Raw genomic sequence first — 13,063 nt, forward strand, 5'->3', positions numbered from 1 at the left:
TTTTTAATAATAAAACTTCACATGGAGCACACACAATATTGCAAGAATTAAACTTAATCTCAGAGTGAATTTTTGTCATCTAAAATGGACCTTTTATAATGCATCTTACTTAAACTTTCAGTCTTGTAAGCCCTAGGCTCTTTTATATCTGAGGCTGTAATTCAAAGAACCTCCTGAGGCTATTAATAGCTTTGACAATATGTGACCATGGACATTTCAAGAGGAGTACCGGCAGTGTAGCAGGCTGCACAATGAAGTGCGAACCACAAGGTCAATGTAGCTAGAGTTCTACCTTCAAGCTTCGTTGAATATATTAACCCAAAAGAAATCTACATCTGCTAGGTTTCTGGATTGGGATACCTCGGTTCTTGCTTTGCAAAGCTGAAAAAAATCATGTGGCAGAAGCACGTTTGTAAGCCACGTGACTTTTATAAAAGAAGGGGAAATTTCAGCTATTACAGTCTCCAAAGTACGCGCTATTTCTGGAAAGCAAACGAGACCAGGCAGAACCACGCAGGAGTTCATGACTAAACGCGAAAAACCATGTGACAAGAACACCAGAACAGGAGCACGAAACCACCCTTGCAGAACCAGAAAATCCCTGGGACCCAGAAAGAGACCCGAGGCGCCCCAGGGCCCAAGCACCGCATGTGCCCAACATGTCTGGAAGAGGGGCGGCAGCCTCAGGAGGCTTCTGTCCCCCACTGGCTGGGGAGGCATGGTTGAGGGTCTCGGCTGATCTTCTTGGCTGAGTTTAGGCACAGGTGTGACGTCATATTGCTGGAGTACCCTCACCTTGCCTAGGTGGTCCTAGCCTGCGCAAGCTCAGTTGGAATTTTTTCATACGTGTCTAATGGGTGCCTGATTTCCCTGCAGCCCCTTTATGGTGGCAGGCATTTGGGGCGACGACCCCCTTAGTCTCTATTCTGGCTACCTCGCACATGTTTTAACAGCATGCCAATTGAGATATTTAAACAAATGGATGCAACTCATATAGGCCAATACATTTCAAAGACAGTTACCAACCGAAAGAGAAGCTGCGTAAGTGCTTATTCTAAAAATGATGATCCAGCAGAATACAGAAATCATCGGCGATATCATTAATATCCCATGCAATTAAAACTGTGCTAAAGATAAATAAAATACTTGGAGCAATGCGTAAAGAAGTAACTAGCAGAAATTAAAAACAATCCTTAAGGAGCCATTCAATAAGGAATACAATAACATAACTGATGCCAAGTGGACCTTGTTTAAAAGTAGAGAACACAAGAAAAGATGTTTACCTGTGTTTTATTAACAGATTACATAAAGATATTTAATTTTGTCATTAATTACAAACTAAGAGTAACATTGTGCCTGATGGGAATTCAAAAAGACGTGTGCTTGTGGTGAACCTGTCTATGAAGGGACAGTCACTCAGAAAGAGAAATGGAATATTTCACGGTTTAAGATCAGGAAACGTGTGTCAGTGGGTGTCCTTTTACCTGTATCCTTACTAAGTCTGTAGGCTGAGCAAATCATCTGAGAGATGGGGCTTTGTAAAGAAGCAGGTGGCACCTCAGTGTGGGAGAGGTCACTGACATAGGGGGTATGCAGATAACACAGCCTTGCCTTCCACTGAAGGGGCTTTGAAGTCTTTGCTGCTGAAAATCACATACTGTAGCCTTCAGTACGGACTACACTGTCCTGGAAGAAGACAAAACCTCAAACCTGAATAAATAAGCAACCTCACAGTAAAAATAAAAATTACTAAAGTTGTCAAGGATTTTATATTCGTTGGATCATTAACTTGACAGAATTTGTTAATGTAGATATGAATGTAATTTTTTAATGTAAGAAGGAGAAAACAAGGAAGAATGTGAAGTTTTTACAATAATAACTGGGGAAATGGTGGTGACATTTACTGATAGGAATGTTTCTGGATGGTTGAAAATGTAAGAATATTGTTTTGACCATATTAATTTGAGATACTCAATAGTAATATTATAGAACATAGGAGAGAAGAAAGGGCTGGATATGAATATTCAGTAACGATCATATAAAGGTGAGATGAAAATGGATGGCATCACTTGACACAAATAGGCATATGCACAACTATGTCCATCCCGGCATTGTTCACAATAGCAAGAAATGGAATCAATCTAAATGCTCATCAGTAGAAGAAACTATGGTACATACACATCTCTGAAAGACACAAGACATGAACCAGGGAGCGCCTCCTATTATGGATGGACCTGGAGAATCGTAGGCTGTGTGAAATTAACAAATCACAAAAGGACAAACATCATGTGAGACCATTGTTACAAAGGAAAGAAGTACAAGCTAAAAATAAAGAGTTGTGTACCAAAGGGAACAGACTTGCCAATTGGGAAGGTCAAGGGAGGGAATAGAAAGCAGTAGACTAGATGGCTGACAGGTGTCAGCATGGGGACAGGGGAAGATGGTGGTCCACCAGAGAGAGAGGAGAGATCGAGAAGCAGGAAAAGGGTAAATTATTGGGGTGGGTTGAGTATTAGTTTAAAATATTTAATTCACACTTGATGATCTGCATGTAATTCCCTCACTTGATTTACAATAAAAAAATATTTAGACAACAGCGGCAAAAACTGATGCCATTACTGAGGGTTAGTGAGGACACTCGGGTAAGGCTTTGAACTGTTAATAACGAGGTCGATAGTTTGAACTCACCAGCTACTTTGTAGAAGAAAGATGAGGCTTTCTGCTGCTATAATGACTGCTAACTTCAAAAATCTACAGGGGAAGTCTGTTCCATCCTATCAGCTTGCTCAAAGTGGGAATTGATTTGACATCAGTTTTATTGAGGGTTGATGGTTATCAAGAGAAGATAGCCTATAAATAAGTTGGAGATTGTTACAAAATTTAGAATAGTAGGAGGAAGAGTGGCAGAATAAAAGAGGATGAAATGGTGAATGTGACCTTGCGAAAGAGGAAAAGGAGTGGGTGGCTTTCTGATAATCAAACAAGGATTATTGTAAATGGAATGATCTATGTGGGTGTTACATGACTATAGGTTGAGTAAGATGCAAATAAAGATGGAAAATTGTATGTATGCAATCTGCTCAACCCCATGTGGAAGAGAGACTTTACACAGATGCATTGGGAGACTGAGAAACATTAGTCTGTTATATCTGGGGGGCTTACAGACCAGAGGAACAGCATTGCTTTGTCCTGTGAGCTGTAGGCTGGACAGGAACGTTTCCATCGTGGAGGGTCTTTCTGAGGCTCCCTTTTGTACTGAACTGGGCTGAGACCTGATGAAATCATCCACATTAAGGTGTTAGCATAAACAAAACTCTTGAAACTTAGTTAATAGGTTGGGGGCAGGAGGGCGTGGAGGTGGGGGCAGGAAGCATTCACAATGCCTCTGGATCTGCTGTGGCTCCCTGGCTATCTGTGAGGGAAGGATAACTTCCCGATGGGCCCAAGGACACACAGGGGTGACCTCCTAAGCTGCAGCATATGTTTTTGGACTGTTAACTCATGTTCCTACATATGTCACAGACAATTCCGTTGACTTTGACAAACATTGTGATAGAGTCATTCGCACAAATCACTGATTGAAATTGATGAAGATGTAACATGAATAACAGGTCAAAGCTTGTCGTTGTAAGTGCCGGGGAGAAAAATCTAGATTGAAAATGGAAAAAGTTATCCTATTTTCTTCGATCTGCGTCTGTTGCAAGAGGACAGCATGAAAAGAAATAAGACTATGGGAATGGCTAACAAAGGCTAGTCAATGAAGGATTAAAGAGGTAGCATCAACACTGAATGTTTATGGATGGGTTGGTGTTACATGAATAGTAATCATCAGGAGGAATATCAAAAGAATGCATTAGATCAGTAGACTGGATTTGGAAGGGGGATGATGCATGACTCAAAGTGGGGACAATAACTACAAACACATTACTTGTCCAATGTGGAATATACAAACTATGAATCTAGGAAAATTGGAAGCCGTCATGAAATGAAAATGAAAATGATGCACATAAAGATCCATACCCACAGCATTAGTGAGCTGAAATGGAAATATGCTGGTCACTTTGAATCAGGTAATCATATGGTTCATTTCAGCAAGAGTGAAAAATTCAAACAACATTTACAATATAGAGAGCATTTCAAAATCTATTTTGAAGTATAAGGCTGTCTGTGATTGGATATTATCTATATATCTAGAGGAAGACCAATAAATATAACTATTTTCAAATTTACATACCAACCACTAAAGCCCATGATGAAGATATTGAAGATTCCACCAATCTCTTCAGTCTGAAATTGATCAAACATGCAATCAAGATGCACTCACAATTACTGATTCTTGGAATACAGAAGTTGGAAACAAATAGATATTGTATATACTCATGTATAAGCTGAGTTTTTCAGCATGTTTTTTATGCAATTTTTGTGGTAAAATTAAGTGCCTCTGCTGATATTCGGGTTGGCTTATACTCGAGTGTATACAGTAAGTAGTTGAAAAATCCAGTGTTAGTGACAGATACAATGCTGGAGACTACATGATAGAATTTTGCAAACCTAATGCCTATTCGTTACTAATACTTCATCTCAAAATCGTAAATGGGTGATTACTCATGTGAACCTCGACAGATGGAATACAGAGAAATCAAATCAACCGCATATGTGGAAAGAGATGAAACAGAAGCTCATTATCACCCACCCAAACAAGGGCAGAGGTCAACTGAGGAATAGACCACCAATTAATCAAATGCAAGTTCTAACTGAGGCTAAAGAAATTTAAACAAGTCAGTGACAATAAAAATACGACCTTGGGTATATATCATCTAGATATAAAGACTATCTCAGGAAGAAATTTGATATACTGAACCCAAATTACAAGATGAGTTGTGTGATTACATCAAAAACATCATTATATCAATAAAACAATAAAAAAGTAAAATATCACAGTGAATATTGGAAAAAGCCCTGAAACTTGTTCTTGAACTATTTCATTTTATTTATATTCATTATCAATACCCATGTAAACAACAATCAAGAAATCAAATGCAAACAATAATAAAAGCATTGGTCAAATCTGTGAAAAACAACAACACAAAGCGCCTCTTTAAAGTTGAAACAAACAAGATGTTATTTGTAGGACTAGTATGTATCTAACTTAAGCCATGATAGTCTCACTAACCTCCTATCTATCTGAAAACTAAGCATTAAAGAAAGGAAATTGGAGAACATTTTTTGCATCTGAATTATGGCATTTGCAATATTGGAAGTACCATGTACTACCAGAAGAACAAACTCATCTATCTTTGAGAAAGTACACCTAAAATGTTCCTTAGAAGCAAGGAAGGTGAGACTTCATTTAATATACTTTAAAAAATTAGTTTTATGGAGCTATCCTACAGGGCAACTGTTGTTTTTAGTAAGTGCAGTTGAGTTGATTCTGACTCATAGTGACCCTATGTACAACAGAGCAAATAATGCCTGTACCATGCTCACGTTGTTCTGAGGTTGAGCCTATTGTAGCCACTATGTCAACCCTCACCATGTTGTTGAGGGTCTTCCTGTGTTTTGTCAAATATGATGTCCTTTTCCAGGGACTGGTGTCTCCTAAGAAAATGTCCAAAATATGTGACAGTCTCACCATTGTTATCCGTAACAAACCTTCTGGCTGGACTTCGTCCAAGATGGATTTCCTGGTGCTTTCACCAATATCCTTCACCAACGGCATATTTCGAATGCATTGATTTATCTTGAGTTTTCCTCTTTCAATGTATAATTTTCACATGTATATGAGGCCATTGGATTAAGGGCACCCTACTCCTCAAAGGAGCTTCCTAACTTTTCACAAATTTATCGAAGTCTGTGCAGCGGATTTAGCGATTCTCTGTGCTGTTTGATCCCTTGATTGTGGATTCCATGAACATTGAGTGTGGACCCCGGTACGATGGGATCCTTTACAACTTCACAGTGTTCTTTACTTATCCTGATGTCACCTATTGGTTCAGTTGTGAGAATTTTGTTTTCTTTGTATTTAGTTGGAATCCATACTGAAGGCTGCAATCCTTGATCTTCATCGACAATTTCAATTCAGTAGTTCAATCATATTAAGAAGGGTTGTGCTATCATCACCACAATCAACACTGGAATATTTTCTTTTTTCTTGTACCCATGCTTTTGACTCCCCAAGTAGACCCCATTCTCCCCTTCCATGCCCCCAGGTAATTATTAATCCAGTTACTATCTTCATAAATCCACCCATCCCTAACTTCCCTGTCTGGGAGAATAGACACACACACACACACACACACACACACACACACACACACACACACACACACACCAGGAGCATTGATTAAATACAATCTCAAGGGAAGAGAAAAAATAAAATATTTACAAACCAGAAAAAGGTTATAATGGGTCAAAAAGGAGATCCTATAACAAGGCGTTATATTCCAATCTAACTATACGAGGAGGTACCCAAAACACCCAGAATTTTTTTTCAACCTAGGTATTTACATTGTTTTACAAAAAAACAACTTTATCACTTTCAAAGTACTCTCCACTACATTTAATACATTTGTCAAATCTGTAATTCCATTTTTGAAAACATTTTTCATACTCATCTGTTTGGATGGCTGACAACACTGCCCTTGTTTTTTTACTTTCCTGCTTCTACGTCATCAAATTGCTGCCCTTTTGTGACCCTCTTCATTAGCAGAAACAAAAAGAAATCACGCAGAGTAAGGTCAGGTGAGTAAGGTCCATGGGGCAAAAGAGGCATGCTGGGGTTTTTCCCCCCCAAAACTGAAGCACTGAGACAGTTACAGGAGGAGGTGCATTATCGTGGTGACAAAACCAGTCCCCCATCTGCTACAAAGCAGGCTTTTGTCACACAGTGACAAGATTATGCAATCTTTTCAGAAGCTCGAAATAGAAAGCTTGATTAACAGTCTGACCTGGTAGAGTGGACTCCAAATGCACTCTGAGCCAACATTTCCGACTGTTCAGAAAGTTGCCGGATGTCCAGAATGAGATCTGTCATCAATCTACATGACACCTTTTTTGAAATGAGAAAACCACTCATACCCTTGAGTTTTTCCCATAACTCTGTCCTTATAAGCTGTGTTCAACATCACAACAGTTTCTGTGGTATTTTTCCCGAGCAAGAAAAAAATTTCACAGACACACGCTGGTCTCTTAAATCAGCCGTCACAAAAAAATGAGGTTCAAGCAAAACTGCTTTAATGAAAAATTCACCATGACCAGAGAGAACCTTCCCAAGGATGCCAGTGGGTGCACTACCTCAGAGTGAGTTGCTCGATGCTCATCTAGAGGGGAAAATGAGGACTACGGAAGTTCCAACCTACTTTACAATGTACTTTGTCTGATATGCAGGCTATAAAAATTCCTAGATTATAATTAGTGGGGTTTCACCAGAGAATCAATCCAACAAGTGTATTTTGGGCTCCCATTATCAACCATAATGTTCTGCAAACTACGTGTTTAGAATTTTGGCTCTGGTACCATTCACCCCTCAGACCACACAGGTTTGTGTGCTTCTTCCATCTGAGTGTAGCTGACTCCTCACTTAGATGGGTGCTTTTCTTAATACAAGCTTTTAAGAAATTGGGCATTATTTTTTCCATCAGCCAGGCACCATCTGACTTCTTCACCACACTTTGATATTATACCTATATCTTCATTAATCTCCTTAGGGGGCCAAGTACTGAGTGGAGCCATGGCCCAAGAACTAATGAGGGTAAAGATCGAGTGAGAGTTTAAAATGTGTTCATATATCTATGGGTTAAATATGTCCCTGGTTCACATGTTTATCATATTGAAGTATATCATAAGGCATCCCAATAGGGCATAAGATCATTCTATTGATAGTATTATTGTTTTGCTCTATAGTATAAAATCAAAAGGACTGTTGAGAAAAGGAATTTATGCATGATTGGAGCATCTTTTTAGATTACAGTACATGCATTGCTAACTTGTACTACTCTGAAACTTGAGTGATTGGATACTACCTGCATAAATCATGGAAATGGGAATATGGTAGCACTGACAGTAAAACATTCATCTGACATACCTTGGCTGTGCTGCAAGGAGAGACCAGTCACTGGAAAAGGACATCATGATTGGTCAAGTTGAAGGCCAGGGAAGACAAGGCAGATCCTCATGAGAGGGATTGATGTGGTGACTAGAAATTGGTGAGGATGGCACAGGCCTGTGCAGTGTTTTATTCTCACAGTGTCACTGTGAGCCAGACAGCTCAAAGGCACCCAACAAAATGAACCAAGACAGGGTTAAGCCTCAATTTTGCAAATCATTCTCCACTCCTGGAATTCTACTGGTGCATTCACAATTATTGTTTGTATTTTAAAAGGAACTAAATTATTTGTAAACTATTTAAACTGAATTGATACATAACACAATAAAATACATAAATAAAACTGTCGTAGTTTGCATAGCAAACACACACATATACTCAGCGGGTGACTTCAGAGAACAGAATATATTTCCTCATAGTTCTAGAAACCAGGCAGGAAAATCAGGCTATTGGACATGACATTCCTTTGAGATAGGAACTTCTTTCTACTCCCTAATTTCCCATAACTACCAACCATTATTTGACTTCTGCTGCTTACAGATGGCTCTTCTCCCCTTTTTTTATGTCGCCATGCAGAAGGGATTTGTACCCAACATGTAGCACATCCGAACTCTTTTATCTTTACTGAAAAGAAAAGAACAACTCTCTAACTATTGTTTAGGGTCAGGGTCTGGCCTCTACTGACCTTACTTGGGGAGAGAAAATCCGACCGTATATCAGACCAAGGACAATTCTTTTCCGTCAAACGTGCATCCATCCTCCAATCTCTTTTATCAGTTGTCAACTACTGTCCCTCTCACCGCATTCTCTACTTCTAGTTGAATTCAGTAATCCGTTGTAATGGCTATACCGAGCTCACAGAGCAGACATAAAGTTCCCTACTATGAACTTTAGTTGGGAAGTTAACAAGTTACAATTCAGAATTATCCATGCTCAGCACAAAGTTCTTTGGTCAGGACTGATTATTCCCAGCCATGTCTGTAAACAGGCTTCTTTCTGGTCCTTCAGCCACACAGCCTTGGCCTCCCCTGCTTGGGCAATGTAGCACAGCTCTTTTAGCACTGCCAATAAATGGTCTATGGACATGGCATTTCGCCGTTAGCCTCAACCTCAAAGTGCTCAGCTGTAGCTCCATGGATCAGAAAACCTAGCTGCCAATTAAGTGCCTGGATGCATCTTACTCCATAAGCAACCCTCCTGCCCCTGATTCTGTCTTGTGCTCTCGTTCTAATTTTGTTAGTTCTGCCCCTCGCCACATCTCTGATGTCACAGCTGTCAGTCTACTGAACAAGAAGATCAATGAGTGAGATTTCAGGATTCAAAGGACACGTTCCATGCCTGGCTCCTCTTGACTGATGGTAGTGAGATCCCTCTTCCATATTCTAAGGTGGCTCGTTTTATGCCCAGTGGGGATGTCAATATTGACCAACCTCCACGAAAGAGTTCCCAGATTTCACAATCACTATTCATCCTCTTATTAATCTCTCAAAACAGAGGAAACAGATGTTAGCAGCATATTCCTCAACTTTTACTCAGATCTAACAGGAAAAAAAGAACCATTCCTAATATGTGTGACACCACCCAGTTGTTTGTCAGATAATTACAAAAACTCTGACATGAGATGTTATATAACTGCACTGCAAACATTATTTCCAAGTAAGATCACATTCACAGATACAATTTTAAGACACCAATATCCTTTTGGGGTTCACAATTTAATTAATGCCAATCACAAAATAATAATTTGTGCCATTCACAATAATGCCAATCACAATAAATAAATAATGACACTCTAAAAATGATTGTAACCCTTTTTAAAATAATTACCCTGCATATGGACATTAGACATCATACATATTGTTGTTTATTACTTTTTAAGTTTTTTTCATTTACAGAGAGTATACGCGTTTTACCTTACCATTATAACCACTCACTGACTGCCATTGAGGCAGTGCCTCCTCCTAATGGCCTTGTAGGTCAGGATAGAACTGACCCTGTGAGTTTCTGAGACTGTAACTCTTTAGGGGGTAAAAAAAACCATCTTTCTCCCGTGCAGCGGCTGGTGGTTTCCAATAGTGGTCTTGAGGATCACAGCCCAATGCGCCATCACTGCACCGCCAGGGCTCCAGACGAGGTCAAGTATCCCGAGAACATTTGCCATTAACATAGCAGTAGCTGTGGAAACAGAGATACGATGCTCTGATTCCTACTTTTATTCCAAACACTGTCTCAGCCTCTTTGTGGACATTATTTGATTTATACATTTGTCACAAAACTCCTTCAAAGATAGCCTCCCATTTCACAGATGTGGCACCTGCATGTCTGGGATTTTAAAGAAGTGACCCCAAAGCATCCATTCCTGTATCTCCCTGACCTGTTTTGCTTTTCTGTTTGGTGGTGAGTCACAGCAAGGCTTATTTTCAAGAGGCTTTTAAGCTTTTCAAAGGAGCGTTACCTGGTGATGTTTGAACGTCTATGTCTAAGATGTTATGTCAGCCATTTTCTCCTTTTTAAAAAGCCTTCGCATTAAAAGTAGCTCTTTGTCTCGGATTGGTTTACTTTCAGTGCCCTGTGGTGGGATGTTAACGAAGCGCAAAGGGACCATCTTGTCGCCCGGATATCCTGAGCCTTACGACAACAACCTGAACTGTGTGTGGAAGGTCACCGTGCCCGAGGGAGCTGGGATCCAAGTAAGGACATCTGCATTTTTCTTCTTTTCATTGTCTGTGAATGACAAGTGCCAGACTGAACAATCTTTCTAAGTTAGCAAGCTCTTCTCACTGAAATAATTTCATTTATAACTAGAAATATATTACGTGCTTGCTTTTTTTTTGAACCCTAAGTAATAGAAAGCTCAATTCAAATGAGGAGCTAATTCCAGGAACCCAAGCGGAAAGCAAATTCTGAGAATGATGAGGGCAACAAATTCATAAGTATGCTTTACACAATTGATGTATGTATGGATTGTGATGAGTTGCATGAGCCCCAATAAAATGATTTTTTTTTAAAAAGATGGCATAAGCAATATGAGAAGTGTATTGCGCCTTAAAGCATGGAGTCCGAAGATTCGAGGAGTCAGGATTCTTTATTTCAGTGGTTCCCTCGTGCTGTCCTGACCCAGACTACACCCATCTCTTTGCTTTGCGGCCTTAAGTATCTTAACTTCAGTTTTGAGCTTCCTTTCCTCATGGCCTTCTAATGACCTCAACGTTTGGGAATAATAGCTTCCGGGATCAACAGCCAAGGGCCCAGTGATGTATCTGCTCCCCTCCCCCATTGCGTGTGCATTGTCAGTAGTTCAGAAAGCTTTCCCAGAAGCCTGCTAGAGATTTTCCCTCCTGTGGTATCGGCCAAATTTGCAGTCATATCCAGTCTTCAGCCCACACAGGGAATAGGACAGGATTTTGTAAAATGTGCCTGCAAACCTGTCAAGATGCACAACCTGGAGCTAGTGAGGGCTGCCGCCGCCTCGCGTGGACGGTTTTCTTAAAATTGAGTAAAACCAGGACTTTGTCATCGAGGAAAAGGGGTACGATTTTGTAGTCAATCAACAGTGTCTTCTATTTTACTTTAATTGTGGTCAGTTATTGGGAGGAATTTTCCAGTTATTGTGTTTAATGGACATTATTATGAATAAATAATTGACATTTACTGTTGATTATACACACACATATATATAAACTAAGTGGAAGATCATTTTATCTTTTATAAAAATAACTTGATTATTTGTCCAAATGATTAATATGGCTTTTCTTTAGAACTGTGTGATACCTGACATTACAAGAAATGTTAGCTTCCATCTCATTCTGACCTTGTGCACAATAGAACGGTGTGCTTCCCTGACCCGTGCCATCCTCACCATCATTGCTATCTTTGACCCCATCGTTGCAGTCAGCCTGCATGTCTCTTCCGGGCCTTCTACTTTTTTGATAAACCCACACTTGCTAGCGTCCCATGTTTACTTTGTTCGACTTGGCCTCATGATTTTTCCTCAACATTGTGGGCATCCTCCATGGGTACCTGTCTCAGAATGATCTCCTCATCTCTTTAACTGCACAAACCAGAAATCTTGAAAAACTTTCCTCTGTGTTCTACCTGACATAACAGAATATACCAAGTTGTGTATTCCCACAAAGCATTTAAGTAAATCTCTTTCTCTTTACATTTTTTTACCATGCAAATGTAAGTGACCATTATCATTGTCTCAGCTTCATAAACTTTTCCAGTCTTTTTCCCATAGGCAAGTAGTGTGACCTTCTGAAAATAAAAATATAATACTGCATTTTTTTCTGCTTAAATTAACTGGCCCCCACCATCTGAACAGTTGATTTTACCATTTCTGCTAGGCTGATATTTCTAGCCTTTTCTCTTCCCTGTGTTTGAGTTATTTGCGAGCTTGACATTTCCATCGTGGCCCTCTGGTGCACGCTGCGCCCTCTCTCGGCAACACCCTCCATGATCGCTCATCATTGGACTTCCTCGTCATTTCTGTCTCAACTTTATCCCACTTCCTGTTGAAAACTTTCCATAAACTTCAGACAAGGTTAAGGTTTTCTGTGTATGTTCTCATAGCCCTCTTCCATTTCCATATCAGAGCACCGACCGCAGCCTGCTTTTATGACTTATCCGTAAGCTTCTGGGGGCAGTAACCAAACTTTTTCCCAAAGCTAGCATTGTTCCTGGCAATATAGGCTAATTAAATATTTCTAGAAGCAATCAATCCATACCAACAGAATCCATGGAATTTTGCTGATTTTTGTAGTGTTACCCCAGGAAGATGTACTAGAACAGTGGTTCTCAACCTGTGGGTTGTGACCCCTTTGGGGGTTGAATGACCCTTTTTAAAAAAATTTTTTTATTGTGAAATATTATTTCTTTTTTTTTAAAAACATTTTATTAGGGGCTCATACAACTGTTATCGCAATCCATACACACATCAATTGTGTAAAGCGCATTTGT

The 13,063-nt window shown here is 39.7% G+C and overlaps 1 protein-coding gene across 2 annotated transcripts in view; it reads left to right on the forward strand.

Moving 5' to 3' along the window:
• The window catches only part of CSMD3 (CUB and Sushi multiple domains 3), a 1,328,144-nt gene that overhangs the window by 1,153,000 nt on the left and 162,081 nt on the right, over positions 1-13,063 (forward strand). For both annotated transcript variants that reach the window (XM_045286022.1, XM_030887469.2), the window contains one exon: positions 10,670-10,794. In XM_045286022.1, coding sequence (XP_045141957.1) covers positions 10,670-10,794 — 125 coding nt within the window. The remainder of the gene's footprint in view (positions 1-10,669; positions 10,795-13,063) is intronic.

This window comes from Echinops telfairi, unplaced genomic scaffold, assembly GCF_000313985.2.
Source record: "Echinops telfairi isolate 266 unplaced genomic scaffold, ASM31398v2 ScPeMD7_1;HRSCAF=3_0, whole genome shotgun sequence".
Classification (NCBI taxonomy): Eukaryota; Metazoa; Chordata; class Mammalia; order Afrosoricida; family Tenrecidae; genus Echinops; species Echinops telfairi.